This window comes from Coturnix japonica, chromosome 19, assembly GCF_054131305.1.
Source record: "Coturnix japonica strain WE chromosome 19, WE-NBRP24, whole genome shotgun sequence".
Classification (NCBI taxonomy): Eukaryota; Metazoa; Chordata; class Aves; order Galliformes; family Phasianidae; genus Coturnix; species Coturnix japonica.
Window position 1 is genome coordinate 2,700,803 of NC_140681.1, and position 16,653 is coordinate 2,717,455.

General features: G+C 43.5%; 1 protein-coding gene across 2 annotated transcripts in view; it reads right to left on the minus strand.

Moving 5' to 3' along the window:
• The window catches only part of LOC146757784 (matrix metalloproteinase-24), a 43,815-nt gene that overhangs the window by 11,231 nt on the left and 15,931 nt on the right, over positions 1-16,653 (minus strand). For both annotated transcript variants that reach the window (XM_085520120.1, XM_085520121.1), the window contains exon 5: positions 8,975-9,136. In XM_085520120.1, coding sequence (XP_085376246.1) covers positions 8,975-9,136 — 162 coding nt within the window. The remainder of the gene's footprint in view (positions 1-8,974; positions 9,137-16,653) is intronic.

The window sequence follows — 16,653 nt, forward strand, 5'->3', positions numbered from 1 at the left end:
GGAGCTGTGTGTTCCTTGTGAGCAGGGTATACCCCCTGCTGGACACCCAACTGCTGTGCTCCTGACTGCAGCCAGTACAATCTTATTCTTGTTTCACAGAGTCATAGCACCACAAAGGACTAAGAAGCTATCTTGTGTCATCTGCTGTGTAGCATGTATCAATATATCGTTCCTGTTGCAACTACGCTAGTTTTTGGATATATTCAATATTAAAAAGATGAAAAGCCAGAAGTGAAAGACTCATTGCAATCCTTACTAAAACCATTCCAGTCAAAAGACACCCCATGAATTAAAAGTACTGCCCTTCATTTACAGCCTGGCTTCAGAGAACTGGAAATGGTTCATCTCTCCCAATGAACTCTAAAGGCCATTCTTGTAGTTTGGTTTTCTGACAGGATGCCCAGCCTTGATCTACAACCAAATCCAGAGATGTCAGCACAGACTGTTCTCACACCCAACTTCAAGGCACCAGGCCCAGGGGTGCCATCCTCAGGCTTTGGTGCTCTTCTCCCTGACAAGACACTGGATGAGTGAGATGCCCCACACAGATGCTTCAAAGGCAGCAATCTGGAGCAGAGAATGTGGCTGAGGGAGAGTATGGCCTGAAGGCCATCGCATGGGGATGAAAATCTCCACAGGGAGCTTTTTCTGTTACACTGTGGGCTCAAATTCACAAGGGAGGACCACTCATTACAGCCTGCCCTACCCACACTGCAGGACAGCAGTCACAGTCAACTCTCTAAGGCGTATGCACTCAAAGTCGTGGTCTTCAGTAGAGAAGATGATTAAAATACCACCTATAAGCCTTGAAGGCTTTAATTAATCCTAGGATGCCAGTGAAACAAAATGCATAAGACTTGTGAGAAAGATGCAGTTGTTGCAGATTGAGGTGTGAAAGATGAAGGTCAGCAATGATTCTGCTGGACCAATAAGCTGAGCTGGGTCACTAAATGCTTTGATTCCCTGCAATGGCCAAACCAGCTCTGGGCTGTTGCTCTGAAGGAGACAGCCAGGCTTCCCACACATTTTGCAGGAGGTACTGCAAATTGCTGGGACGCAGACTCCATCATTTCATTTATAATACTGCTCTTGCTGTCATTCCCTGCCAACAATGGATTTTTCCTTGCTACATTTCACTTCTCTTCTTGACCTCAATGCACTCTGGGCTCCTGATTTACACTGACTACAGCCTTGCCTCCTGTTTGTAGTTATACATATTGCATTTCTAAGTGCTGCCTTCACTTTGTCACTGAGTGTGGACTTAGGGATAAAAGTGTGGAAGATAATCCTTGGTGCAAGACAACTCTACAGTTCAGCGCATGCAATGAGCAGGGAAGTCCATATACAACATTGAAACCCACAGCTCCAAGTGCCAGCGGGAACAATTTGCTCTGCAGTTAGGGAGAAAGAAAGCAGCAGCAAAGCCTGTTCACTGCTTATAAAGATGCTCTCTTGTAAAACCTGAGCCACTTTGGAGCCCAATCTGGTACAAAACCAGGAAGAATAGACCCTACAGAGTTTGCCAAGCATTGCTATTATGTTATTGTCATGACAGTAACCTAACTAATTCAAAACAGATGGCTGAAGACAGAGCTTAACAGCTTTATTAGCAGCAGAGATGACTGTGAATGAGTTACTTAGGAGATACTGGCACCTTGCTATTTATTTCAGAACCTGATGATGCCCACCTTGCCATCACTAACCAGGAAGTATCACACATGCACCATGGCCCCTATCAAGAGAGAGAATATTAAGAGAAAATTAAGTGAGAGGCTTTAGCACAGGTCTGCAATGGGTCTGACCCCATCAGCTCCGCACCTAGCTGTTGTGTGTGACTGCACAAGGGGCCGAGCCCACCCTGGGGACTGAGCCCAGGGCCACTTCCATGCAGGAAGCAGGCAGGAGCCCCCTGCAGCTGCACTCCGTGATCTGGAGAGAGGCACCTGGCTGGAGCTTTACACTGTGCAGAGAAGAAGACTTTCTTCCTCTCTATCACAACCAAGGCAAAAAAATGTCAGAAAGCTTTGGGGTCACAGCAGATCACCTTCGGAGTGTGACTTCCACCACTGGCACTTAGCCTCCTCCCTTCATGCTTCCTCTGTCGCAGACCATCTGAATACCAAGGTGACCTGTGAAGATAACACAGAGAGAGGAGGCATTTAGGAGCCACTGTGTCGATAGTTGAGGACAAAATATAATTGTACTGTCCTCCCGGCTATTGACAGAGTGTTCCCTCAACTGCACTGCACCCTGCTGCAGGGTCCTGGAGGATCGGTGCCACCAGGGCTCACACTGAGTGAGCCTGCCAGCACCGAGCATGGCCTTAGTTTCAGGTCAGATCCACCTGCAAACAAAGGGCTTTATTGATATTCACTCCAAGAATAAGATTACCACCACGTCTCTAGGCAGGCTTTGGAATAAAATACAGGGTGCTTGGGGAATAAAACACTGAGCTAAGTGTTTTAGCCAGGCTGTGGCAGCTGTCTGCATACATGGGAGAGGCTCCTCAGGCACAAATCAAAATGTGTGATCCACAGGAGCCAGGGAGTGAGAAAATCAGGTGGGATGCTCTGACCCCACAGCAGTAGAGAGAGGTCCCTTGTCCTACTAAACCAGCTAGCTGCCACCAAAACACCTCAGGGACAAGAGACAGTCCCCCACATCAGCTCAGCACTTACTCCACTGTTCCAGCACCCATAGTACAGCCAGCACATGGGCAGTGGGGTCCTTGTGACCATCACAAAGGCAGAAAGGCTTTCAGAGGTGTTCCTCTGAATGACCAACTGCCACTCAGCTAACAGAGCACTCACCTGGAAGACAAGAGTCCAGGGCTGAAGTCCATGCTGTAAGCAAAATAAGTGCTCTGTAGCAAGGTGACTCACCCTGCAACTGGGTTCTCTGCTTTGGGAGTGAAAAAACAGGGTCCAAAATTTTCAGTCTGGCCTTAAGGAGAAGGAGCAGGAGAGCTTAGGGCTCTGCAAGATTCTCCAACTATGGCATCCAGTTTAGCTCTGGAAAAAAACCTGAAGAAGCCTGACATTTGTTTCAATGCAAAACTGAGGGGTTTTTTAAACACAGAAAGACCTTCAACAGTGAGAGAAGCATTTAATGCCCAGCTATACCCATAAAACAGAGCTCCTGCTTTAGCTAAGCAGCACTGTCGGCTCCTTTCAGGAGGCAGCTGATGGCCATGGGCCAGCTCTTTCACAACCAAGACAGATCCAAAGCTGGTGAGTCCTTGCCTCATGGCAGAGACCTCCATGTGCCAAGTGGGCCTTGGGTACTGCACAGGAGACAGGCAGGTACTCCCTACCACCATTTTGGAACAGTGCGCCCTGGTGGCGCAGTGGTTAAAGACGCCGCCTTGCAACACTGGGGCCCGGAGTTCGAATCCCCCCTGTGGCGCAAGTGGTAGAAGTGCTGCTCTGCTACACAGAGGCTCGAATCCCGGGGGCTGGACTTGATGATCTCTAAGGTCCCTTCCAACCCGCACGAAACTATGAAACTATGAATGGAGACCTGGTGTAAAGCAGGTGAGACTCTGGGTGCACCAGAGGATGAATCTGTATTTGCTTCTGGTGTCAACAGAGTCACACTGGAAAGGAGAAATGTGGACATATAAGGATGCTACACAGCGAAGGAGCCTGGTCTCTCTGCAGCATGCCAGAGGTGTGGTACCAGGGCCTATCCCTGCTGTGTGCCTCCTCCTGTCCTCCTATACGCATAGCACTGTGTGGCACAGATCTAAAAGTTCCAGATCTGGGGGCTTCCCCGAACACTCTGTGCTGTTTCAGGGGATGCTGGCAGAATGTGTGTATGGCTGGAGAAGGGCCAATGTGTGGCGTAGGAGGCCCAGAAGTCCCCAAAGAGAAGCTCATCTCAGTTACTTTGCTGCTGCTGCTATGTAAGTACACAGGCAAGATTGCTGAGAATGAGGATACTGCTTGTCTCTATTCTCTGCACTCATTGAGCACAAGGAGACAGGATTAATCAGTCCATCCAAATAAGAAAAAAGAAAACAGAAACCTTATTTCCCCCAACAACAGCAGCACTTCTATTTCTACCATTATGAGCCAGTCTTCCAGCACAGATAACACAGAGTTAATACTGTCAGCTCATCAGCTGCACAACTCAGTTCTTTTGTGACAGTGAAAAAAATCTGTTCATCTTCTTTGCTTTGAAAGACAATAGTATTGTCCGTTTGCCAATGAGGTGGAAAGATGATAACAGCTTTCCAAAGGAAGACTGAAATGAGCATTTTTAGAAACCTCTGTTCTGCTGCCTTGAGCACTAATACCTTAGTGAAAATTGGCCATCTCAAACTGCAAACTTAGTGGCAGCATCTGCACGGCATTTGATGCCACTCACGCCCATGCTGCTGGCAGCCCAGGGCTCATAGTCCATTTGGATTTCTGGAAGTGTTCAAAAGGCATGATCTTGGGCTCACCTGTATGTGCTAGCATGCAACCTGCTTCCAACTCACCTGGACCTTGCCACCTTCCCTGCTACTGCCCATCCACATGCTCACCTAGCACAGAAACTCACCTTCTTTGCCCCTTTAAAGCAGAAGCTTTAGATGGGATGGAGTAGTCACAGGGAGAATCACTCTGCTCTCAAGAGCTGGGATCTCATAGAGTAGGTACTTCAATTTTGCTTGTGAAAATTACCCTTCCGAGTTCTCTCTTCTGGTATTTGTTCTTCGGGAGACGAACATCCATCACAATGCTGTAGAGGACTGTCATTAAACTACTCCTCTTTTGGCACAGAAGGTATGCTAGAAGCTTGCAAATCCATGAAGCAGTACATACCTCTCTGTCTCACAATCATTAAAATCATTTTCTATAGATCAGGGTCTTGGTTATTATTCTATACCTCTCCCACCTTCAGAGGGCATTATTATGAAACATTCCTAATACAAACACCTAGTCCTACACCAGATCAAGGTGGTCTGGTGGTTTACAAAGCAGAGTCTCCACATGGAGCTTACAGCCTTTTGCATTAAGTCCTTCTGTTGTTTCATTAAAAGCTATCTCACACATATATGTACATTATGCAGATCTGGGATTGCTCTACAGGAAGACATTTAGAAAAGGTGAGCGAAGCTGTGAAACCTGTGCTTGCTGCATAGGAGTAAAGGGGCGAGAAGAAGCTGCTTTTTGCTCAGGGTCTGCTGACACCCTGTTCAGAGGTGGTATTGCCCAGCAGTGGTTAATTTGTTTCTTGGATGGGGGCTGGTGGGCTTTTCATTACCACAGTGGACCTCAGCCCTGATAGCATGCAGCACATGCACTGACTAGGAACTCCTGGGCTATGGAAGAGTTGTGTGAGGATGACATGTCCTCAGTGAGACTGTGGAGGATTGAAATCCTGGAGGTAATCTCCAGGATTAATGATTTGGCCTATCTTCGAGTAGACAGAAGACCTTTCATTTGTAAGCTTAAGCTTCAAAAAGCCCTTGAAGGTAATGGCCTGGCTCACCAGCCCCAAGTAGCCATGCGGACCTAAGTTTTCTCTGCACATCATGTTGACCAACCTGCTCTCCAGACACAATGTCAGAAGAGTCACTCCTAACTATGCGAGCTACCTTACAGCCCACTACAAAATGGCGCCTACAGCAAGACATGAAGAACAGAAGGAGCAATGCTGAAACAGGGTCAGTTCAAGTTGTATGACAATGCCATGGCTGAGTATGCTTCTTCTAACTGCACAGTAACTGCATGCAGCCCTGACTTCAACACTAGGACAAATAAGAGAGGCAGAAAACCTAGCAGGATATCCCGGGGACCTAAACATTATAGTGTCATTTCCAGTTTAACTCCCTTCTGGCCATGCCACTCATAACACAAGCCCATAAGTACAACAGGAGCTATCATTCTGGAAAAGATACGCAAAGAATAGGTGCGATATTTCCCTCTTTTTGTCAAGCACCTCTCAGAATATAAAAATGCTGCTGACTTTTCTTATAGTTCAGTCTTTGCCACACTTGGTGAGCTGCTGCACCTGTCAGCATTAGCTCCTAAGTCAGAGCAATGTTTTAAACATTGACCTTACACTAATCATGACAAGGCACAAGCAAGATTTCACATCACCTACTGTCCTTGTAGGTGAGTTTTCAAATACATCCAGAAGAAAATAACTTAATCGTGCAATAAATTATTAGATGACAGACTTAGACATATTCTTTCCCAAGGGATAAATGCAGACACAACATAAAAACACATTTAAAGTGCAACATTGTCAAAGAAGACAAATCAGACTTAAATTTCAGTAGTGCCTCTGCTCTCTGATTTGCAAGTTCAGTGGAATGAAATTCTGTAGGTTTGAACTTTGTTTTAAAAAAGGATGCTAGATGCAAAGCAGTGGCTTTATGACGTATTTTGCATAGTATGCTCCAACATCACACATATTGAACATCACAGAATACGTCAGGGCAGCAAATCAGGATGTTTTGGTTTTGGGCTAGCTGGTTTGGTAGACAGCACCCCCAAAGCAAGACAAGGCAGACTGGTATTGTGGAATCATGGAATGTTACTGCTATAGCTACAAGAAAGATATGTTTGCAGGTACTTCTCAGCTCTAAGGCACTCTGATGGAAGGATTTTTCTCATATCTCCTGTTCCAGGGAGAAATATAATCTGCATTTTCCATCTTTTCTCTGTGACCTTAGGACTGAGTTTCCAGAACTCCGTGCTGAGGGATGAAATCTCTACCCTGGGAAGCAAAGCTCCTAACGCAGAAGCTGTTACTTATTCTCTCTCCACAAGTAAATTTCTCTACAACTACCAACACCATTCCTAGCCCACTCCAGCTCCCAGGTCTCAGAGATCAGCCTCACATGATTCCATGACAGTCAACAAACTCACTCCTGACTGCAAACTGCACAAGGTGGTAGTTCACTCACAGCACTTTCTTCAAGCTGAGTTTAAGTTTTAAGCACATTATATTGCATAAGGAGAATCTTAATGTAGCAAGTGGCTAAAGTTTAATGTCACCAGGTTGAGTAAGAAACACCATGAAGTCACTAAGCTGTGAGCAGCACAGTGCCGAGCTCTCTGCTCTGTTCCATCTCTGCACAAGCTGCTATGCAGCGCTATCAGGAACTGTCAGCCCATGAGGGCATGAATAAGCCTTAATGGCCCTTACCAGCCTCTCCAGGACCTCCAGGCACACCCTGCCCATGGGCCCAGAAGACATTTCAGCTCAGCCCTGGAATGTGGGTCCCTGCCTGGGCTGTGCTGACATTGGCTTGAACCACAGCCATGGAAGAAATACATCTGTCAGTTCCTCATCTGTTCTCTTTGCAAAAAGGTATCTGGAAATAGAGAAGCCAGTCATATTTTCTCTGTTGTATTTTCACTGTCAGCATGTATTCTTTTTTATTTCTAATTTACAGGAAATAAATCAACATTTCAAAACAGAAACAGTGTAGTGACATTTTAGCAGCTTTCAGAAATGAAAGCGTGGGTATTTAATGAAGCTTTAATGCTTCCTACCCCAGCACTTTATTTCAAAACCATCCAGAGTCTCTGCAATCCAGGGTTGTTGAGTGCACGCATACTGAGTGAAAGTATGCATCATTAAATAACACCACATGACCACATACCAAACAACTCCATCCATTAATGAACAATGAAAAGAAATCTTTAGTTGTACTAATGGAACGAGCCAGCTCCGCCCAGGTGCACTACAAGCCATCTTATTTTAAATGCTATATACTACTTTGAAATCTGCCTTATAGTGTCAGTGAACTTTGGCCATATAAATGCCTCTTTTTTAATTTTTTTCTCATTATCCAGACAAGGGTTAGTGAAAACAGTTCTGATGGAGATGCCTGTCCTTTGGATATGTCTGTATGTCTATGAATCTCATTCCAGTCACCAAAAAAAAAAAAATCCCAAAAAACAGACTAAAACAATTGGCATACAGTTCAGACCGCTAAAGCCTCCCTGTACTTCTTTAGTTTGATGGGTTTTGGCACAAATTTCATCAGCAGTAATTTAAAATTTACTGAGAGATTATTGCTGCAAAAGCTGACTAGTATTGGGTCTGCCATTGATTCTAGCAGCAATCCCTCAGAAACACCACCTCTCTGTGATGATTTCCCACTGACAACCATCTTATAAGCATTTAATTCCTATAATACTTGCTCTAATGGTACTGGGAACTCCATGTGCTACGCAGCTGCAAATATTGCTACACAGCATAGTTGCTCTATGCTACAAATATTACATAGCCTATCTACCAAACTTGCTCTTCCCCCAAAAAAGGAAACTGGGCATGTTTGACAATTTTTCCACTCACTACCACATGCAGTATCAGACCAGACCTCACAGCCTCCATCAGCATCTCCTAGCTCAGCCTTCTCTTGACTGTGGCTCCTCCAATCTGTCCCTCCCCTTGCTCCCAGTCTCCTTCAATCAACCCACTCTGAAGATTCCTGTCCTCACACCTGGTATCCACCATTCCATCAGATGGTGCCATCTCTACCTAACCTGTATATTTGTGGCACAACAATGGTCTTTTATTTCAGCCAGAAATTAAAAGAAGAAGAGTGCTCCCTAAGCAGATCCAAGCTTCTTTTACCCACCTTCTATATATGGAGAAAAAGAATAAGGGAGTATAAATACTTATTACTATCTTTAATATTCCAGGTTCCTCATGTTCTTCCCTTCCATTTGCACTGGCTGTTCCAAGTGGCTGTATTTCATTGTCCAGCAGTCCTTATATTGGGGACAGTGAGGGACAGAGCAGCAGTGAGATCACACAGGTCTGGTTATCCTCACCTGCACAACGATACTGCAACTGCAACAACTGATACTTAGCTGTGGATCAAGGGCTTTTTAACAGTTCCCAGTCAGCTACAGCAGGAAATCCACCCTGACTGCAATTATTTTAGGCGTTACCTGTTTGTGGTTGTAAAATACTCACTGCACCTGGGCTCAGTGTAAACAGACGAGTGGATATTGTTGCTCACCATAGATTTTCTGAATTCCTTGGAGGTCATCCTGGGGCAGTTTGAAGTTGTGCGTTTCCATGTACTGGTAGAAAGGAGCCATGATCGCGCTGGGATCATTGGAGTGTTCCAGACCCAGCGCATGTCCCAGCTCATGGACTGCAACCAGAAAAAGATCATTCCCTGTGGAAGGAAGGCACAAATGGGTTAATATGCAGCCAGAACCTGACACAATCCCAAGACCGGCCTGATCAGGGTGCAAGAAGTAACTGTTTCACAATCCAATCACACAGCATGTCATGTGCCAGTGTCAGCTGAGCAAGAGGGCGTTAGTCCTGAAAGCTTGTGTAGCTTTTACAGTCATCACACAACAGGCAGGAGGCATCAAGCCAATGGCCACACGGAGATCCATCAGACCAGTGAAAACAGGCAAGTGCCTGGAGTAGAAGACTAGATTTTTCTGCAGAAAAGAAAATGGCCAACAGGCTCCTTAGATACCACAGCCTCCATACCCCAGTGCTGCTAGGAAAGGTGAGAGCACTGCCAGCCTCCCAGTCAACAACGATCTGTGGTGGGAAAGGAGACTCTTCCCCACTCCAGGTCCCCCAGTGCCATCCTCTGCTCTGATCTGGACCACCAAATCAGATCAGCAGTGCACCAGCCAGGCCTACAAAGGCAGGAGCTGGGACACAGACAACTAGGGCTAACACACCACAACACACTTGTGATCCCAGGAACAGCCTCATCTCTCCCAGCACAGGCTTCTCAACATGCTTTTACTTTATTAAACTCCTGGCACTGCCGAGTCAGTGGGAGAAGGTGATATAACGCTGCCCCATAGGACACTATGTGGCACTGTCACAGACATAGACTCCTCTCCAGACTCATGGATCTGGGGCCTCAGCCTCCTTGATCTAGAGCAGTCCCTGGATGCTCTACATCTTGAGGGCATCTTGACATGGAAGGTGACACAGGCAATGCTTCTGTGAAGGGTGAAGACACAGCAACAAGGACAGATTTAAGAACTGCCCTAAGAGGTAATGCCTAAAATGAGCCCTCAGTCCTCCTTAAACGGGTCTGATCAGTTTGGTGGGGATTTTTGGCAAGACACAAAACAAGAGCAAACAAGTGGCAATCAGACACAGGAGAAGACAGTTGTCAGCGTTCACTTAGCAGCTGCTTTGCAGCATGTCCAACTGCATTTCTGCATCTTCAAACCAACCAACTTAGAGGTAACAGACTAAAGTTTTGTGTACGTGGCTGAGGTGCCTATGGGACAGGAGTCTCAAAAGGGATTCATGTATAAGAAATATGGTAATGTGGAATCAGAAGCTTGCAAGTCTTTAGACCAGGATATTTTGTCAGCATCTCATGACATTCTTGCCAACAGCCAGTAATAAGTAGTACTTAACTGGTTGCATTTATCACACCAACATGGTTCTATCATCAAAACTTTTGAGTTGGAGAGAATATGCACGTGAACACACAAGTCATGTAAAAATACACATTTCAAATAAATACGCAAATACATTTGTACAATAGAAACATCTGAAGAAATAGATGGGCTAAAATCTAGCCACACATGTATTTTAAATGCCAGAATTTCTATACTCTGGAAACTGAAATGGAAACTTGCTTTTCTTCCTCTATTGCTGGAAACTGAACTAGATAGTAGAATATTCAGTATCTTAGTGTGAAATGCATTACATGGTTACATGGTGAAGCCTGGACTGATTGCTTTCTGTGCATTTTCAAATACATCCAAGCTTAGAAGATGCACTCAATTTTCAAAAGCAATTCAAAGACTGAAAGCCATGTTAGCAACTGGACTTTGTTTCCTGTAGCACTTTAATGTCCATGAAAGCATGCCACTTTCATTTCCTCAACTATTCACACACAGAAGTCCAACTAAAAGCTACTCCATTCTGACTTTAAGGAGAAAAGGGCCATGCCCATGCTAAGTGGTTGCAGACTTTTTCCCCTCACCACTTTGCTGGCATTCTCTTCCTTGCAGAAGTATCTGAAGAGTTTTTGTATTGGCAGAACGCCTGCAATTCATCACTCTGCAAGCCTGCATACAGGTCTACCTGAATCAACTGCTTCTACACGGGTTGTACTAAGCTCTACCAGGAGCATAAGAGCTTACATTATCTTAATTTAAAGTAGGTTTAAATAATCTTCCATCACTTCTTTCTGCCCCAACCAAATAATGGCCCATTCTACATCTGCAAAGAACTACACAAGCTCATTCCAGGTTGAGGCTGGAAGTAACCACTGGAGATTGTCTCATACAGCCGCTCTGTCCAATCAGGGCCAAGTAAAGCAGGCTGTCCATGTCTGTGCCAGTTTGAGTTTCTTTTACTGGAAAGCCCAAAACTGGACACAACACTCTATACACACCTTCACTGCTGCTGAGAGGAAGGATCACCTTCCCTGACTTGCTGGCTTCTCTTAATGCAGCCTGATGCTGTTGGCCTGTCACACACCTGGCTCATGTGCCCACCAGGACCTCCCAGATCCTTCCCTGCCAAGCTACTTTCTGCTCTGTTGCCCTCTCAGATGTGCATTCTGTTATTTCATCCTCTGTGAAGAACTTTGCATTTCTTTCCTCAGTTTATTGAGGTTCCTGTCAGCCCACTTGTCCAGCATGTTGATGTTCCTCTGATGACAACACTGCTATTTGGTGTATTAACCACTCTCCAACTGAGCATCATCTGCAAACCTGCAGAAGTTCTCTTTACTGTAGATGGCTGAGAGTTTCACAGCATGGAATACAACATGTTGCTCATTTCAAATTGTGGGCTGTAATCTCTGAAAAGAAAATATCAACATATAAATCCATCTGCTGACAGGTGCAACTATATTTTCCAGCAGCCCTTCGCATACTCATGCTGCTTGGAAACTTAGCTATTCTGCAGGCACTTTCAAAGGTGTCAGTACCTCTGGGATTTTCTGACAGTTCTCAAACACACACTATGGCCTTGTCCTGCACAGGTCTTGTCTGAATATTCCTCTCTTATTGATGTCCATCTCTCTAGGAGAGAAATTTAGGAGGACAGGTAGTCTAACCTGATACTCTCCGGCTCTACAGAAACATCAGACTCTCAGATAAAGCTTCTTCACTCCCTGTTCAATCCTGGTTGCCCATAACTGAGATCAAAGAACCAGTTAACTCTGTATCCAATATATACCCAGCCTCCCATGGCAGAGAGCACAGTACAAAAAGAGTGGGCTACCTCTGGTTTGTATTTGCAGAGGGAGGTCTCCAGAGATGTCTAACAATTTTTCCTCACTTGCATCATCTATACAAACTAAATATGCTTGGTCAGAGACCTGCCAGTGCTGCCTCCTTCCTGGTTCTTAGGAGGCATCCCAAAGTCCACCAAAAATCACCAGGCAGAAGATAAGTCCACACAACCAAGGAGAGTTTCATAAGCTGGTCCACTGAGTAAAATAGGTTGAATTCCTATACTAAAAACAGAGTAACAATTCATTTATGGTATATGTTCCTTACTAAAACTGTGTTATCACCAGAGAAAGTTTTAATTGACAGCCCATAAGTAACAACATAAAAACATTCATTTCTCATTACCATCATCCAAACAAACGCACTGTTCATCTTATGTTCAATGTAACAGTTCTGTTACTCTCCATGTGTACATCAGACAGAGAATATGCACAACTATAAACAAATTTTGTGTTGAATTTCCTTAATTAAAAGTTACCTAAGTTTATATTTATAATAAAGCCCCTTTTAGCAGATGCATTCCCCAGTTGAACTGTCTGACTTAAGATATACTGCAATATAATCACATACCTAAAACAGGTCTTTGGTTAAGCATTCTCAAATTGTTTACCAACCTTCCCTTCAGAAACCCACAGTTTTACTGCACCAACACAAAGAACACGACAGTCACAGATTAACAGATTCATAAACTATCCTCCTTCTAGACATGTATTCCATGCTTCTTTTAGTTCCATCTTCAGCTGGAGAGATGGCTGCTGAATCAGATATCAGACATCACGAGGAAGGTTTCTGTGAAACTGCTAACACATACCTTCTTTTATAGTTTTATTCATTTTGACCATCAAAATTCACGTAGAAATATTTGGCTAAAAAACACTTTGCATATTAAGGTGTACATAAAAACAGTCACTAGTGTGTCCATCAGCTTATAGTAATGGGTCAGAGAGCTACCACTATGGAAATACTGTGATATTATTATCAGTATTTATCACAAAATATGACAGCTGTATAAATAGCTGTTGTAAGTGCAGGACTCTGGAGCATCTAGCACAACAGAGTGTAAATCGAGGGCAGAGCTGTAAGACAGCAGGTATGTAATTTAATAACACTGTGCATCTCATTAATAATAGCAGAGCAACCGTGAATCTGATCTCTGCCACATTACACTTTAAGCAGTATCATCATGATAACACTGAGCTACTCACTCAGACAATTGAAAAGACATGCATGGGTTACATTTTGGAAATTTTATTAAAAGTAAAAATGATACTGAAGAAGTCAGATCATTGCTTGTGACAACACCATACCTGGGGTGATTACAGAAAAAATGGTGTGAACTATAAACATGCTTTTAAAATACACTGAAATGATCCCGTCAAGTCCAACAACTGTTTTCCAAGCACAACTTAAAGAAGCTTTAGGGCTACTCTAAGCTATGCCTTGGTACTTGCATCTTCAGACCTGGCAGGTCTTATCTGTCAAACACAAGAGTATGCCATTTGTTTTGCGCTCCTCCTTTCACTCCCACAATATGCTCTGCTCGTATGCTTTTGATGTTCTTGCACATGAAGATCTGTAGAAGTGACGATATTGCTCCTTCATTTGTTTGCATCAGACAAACATCAGAAGCCGTTTTCCTCTCATTCTATCTAAAAAGGAAAAAAAAACCAAAAAACAAAAAAAACATGTTGAAAAGAAAAAGAGCCTTCATTTTGTTCCTAAGCTGCTAGAGTTGTAAATTTAGCAATGAATAAGATGCATCTTAAACATCTCATTTAAGAAGCTTTCAACAGCTTTGCTAGAAAAAGAAGAGAATGATATGCGGTTTTAACAGAAATCAGCCATGTAACAAACTGTTAACAAACTCAGATTGCAGGGAATATCTCCATATAGACAATTTGACCAACTTTGCAGCAAAAGCACATCAAACAACTGCAATGTTAACTTATACAAGATGTGAGATGCTCTTTTTCATGACACTTTCCCAACCCCTTTTAAATTTTATCTATTTATTTTGTAGTTTTCACTTGACTTTTCTGAACAGACTGTCTCAAATTTGATTGCAGCTGCTGAGTTTCATCAAGGCTGACAAGCCACAGGTGTAAATACACACTGGAGCTCACCTTGGAGGAACTGACCTACAGCCAGCAACTCAAGGTGGATGTTTCTGGTCAGGGTAAACCACTCATAGCTTTTAAAGTCATTAGCAGATGGGAGTCACAGACCCCAAATGAAAGTTTTCATGTGCCACAGCAGGCCTTTCATACATCTCACTGCATGTTTTGTGTACATATACATTAACATCAGCCCCCAGAACTCCTGGTTCAGGGATGTGCTGTACAGTTACAGTCAGCATGGTCACAACAATCTATTTTAAACTTTTATCATCTAGTTTATATCACTGGACAACTCAAAGCAGGAGTCACTGTCAACTAAGGTGTCATCTCTGTTACAGTCATGCCAGTAAGAGACTCGCATCCTTGTAAGATCAAGTGACTGCAGGACAGAAAACCAGGAGTCATGAAAGATAGGTTTGCCTTACTGTCTCCATAAGGCAGTGCACAGAGTAGGTTTGTTAGTTGTGTTACAGGCCTAATTAATGCCGCAAGCTGTGCTTCATCTGAGATAGTACTGATAGCAATATTAAAACAACCTCCTGGAGGCATTTTGAGAAAAAATATTTTTCTTTCCTGGAGTTATAAGACCTTAATTGACCAAGGGATGCAGAGGCAAGAGAGGACAGCCAGAAAGAGGGGAAGCAGTGACTACTTTCAGCTGGCTCAGCAGCCAGGAATGGAAAGAAATAATAATATTATACTCAAAAGCCTGTCCTGTACCTTCCCATAAGTACAGATTTAAGTATAGCTTAATTAATAATTCAATGAACTAATACTAAATAAGTATAGAATCACAGAATGGCCTGGGTTGAAAAGGACCACAATGATTACCTCGTTTCAACCTCCCCTGCTATGTGCAGAGTCGCCAACCACCAGACCAGGCTGCCCAGAACCACATCCAGCCTGGCCTTGAATGCCTCCAGGAATGGGGCATCCACAGCCTCGTTGGGTAACCTGTTCCAGTGCAATCATCACCGAACTGAAAGCCCTTATTTAACTTTTGTATCATAAAGATCTATTAATATGCTCCCTTTGTAACTCATGAGAAGGGATTTTTACTCAACTCTGACCAGGCCTTTAAACAAGGCGTATCCTATTTTATACAAATGATGTTAACATAGTATAGCTTTGTCTTTTAGAACACATGGTAAAGAAAAGGGAAGTACTTATAAAAACAGAAAATGTAGATGGTTTTCATTCCATTAGTCTTGAAAAAAAATTGTAATAAGTAACTTAGAGCTTTCCTTTTTCTCATTTGCAAATGCAAATACTGAAAGTTAAAATGTGCATAATAATAAAGCAAAAGAACCAGATTGTTGTTCACACAGTTATGGTTGATGAAGAAAGAAAGTGCAAGTTCAAGGAATGCTGAAGTCTACCATACTGCAAGCAGTAAGGTCTAGAGAGAGTTGACCCAGCTGGGGAACAACCAGGAGCATTCCACAACAATTAGAAGGCTGACCCAGTGTGCTCAAAATAGACCTGGCAGAGGCATTGTGGACACAAACCAGTTTGTGTTACTCAAGGCTCTTTTTTTTTATTGTCAACCAGCTTGAAATGATTCTTAGCTCCTGTTACTGGCAACAGGGAATTGATGTCCTGGGGGATATGCAAGAGGAACTCTTTGCCACAGAAGTGTTTTCTGCTACAGAGAGGTGACATGTCTCATGCCCTCCTCTGACACAGAACGTTCCTGATGCAGCTATGAAGACTGAGCAGGACTGAGAAGTAAGACAACGGGGATGCAAGAGAGTTTCCCCACTTAAGGTGGTACTCTTGGTAGATTTGGGTAGATTAGGCCATACTGATTTAAACTGTCTTCAACATCTTGTACTCTTCTTCAGAAACAGGAGGAAGAGGTTTGGAGTACTGGCTATTGTTTCAGTGCTAATGCTGCAAACCACCTCTGACTACAAATAGAAAAATCTTTTTAAATAATTCACTTATTTTTCCTTTATTCTCTTCCCAACTGCCTATTATGTCATTTACTGCCCCATTCAGTGGAATAGAGCAAGTTTATTTGAAATACTGCCATGTTTTGGCTTGCTTCACATTATCTATTTTTGGATCACAAAGTCAAAAGGCAAAAAGATTTTCTGTCTCACCTTGATTCTCATGTTCTGCCTCTGTATTTTTTTTTCTCCTTTTTATGGGAATGACATCATTCTGATTCCTACTGGCTCCTTCCTATGAATCTCAATGCATCCAATTTTCTGTGGAAAGAAGTGAAATATTTAATTTTTATTTTTTTTATAAAGAAATCAATAGTTCCAAATACCTAAATACCTCCATTCATACACTGCAAATCAAACTAACATTGACAAAAGCAGTAGATA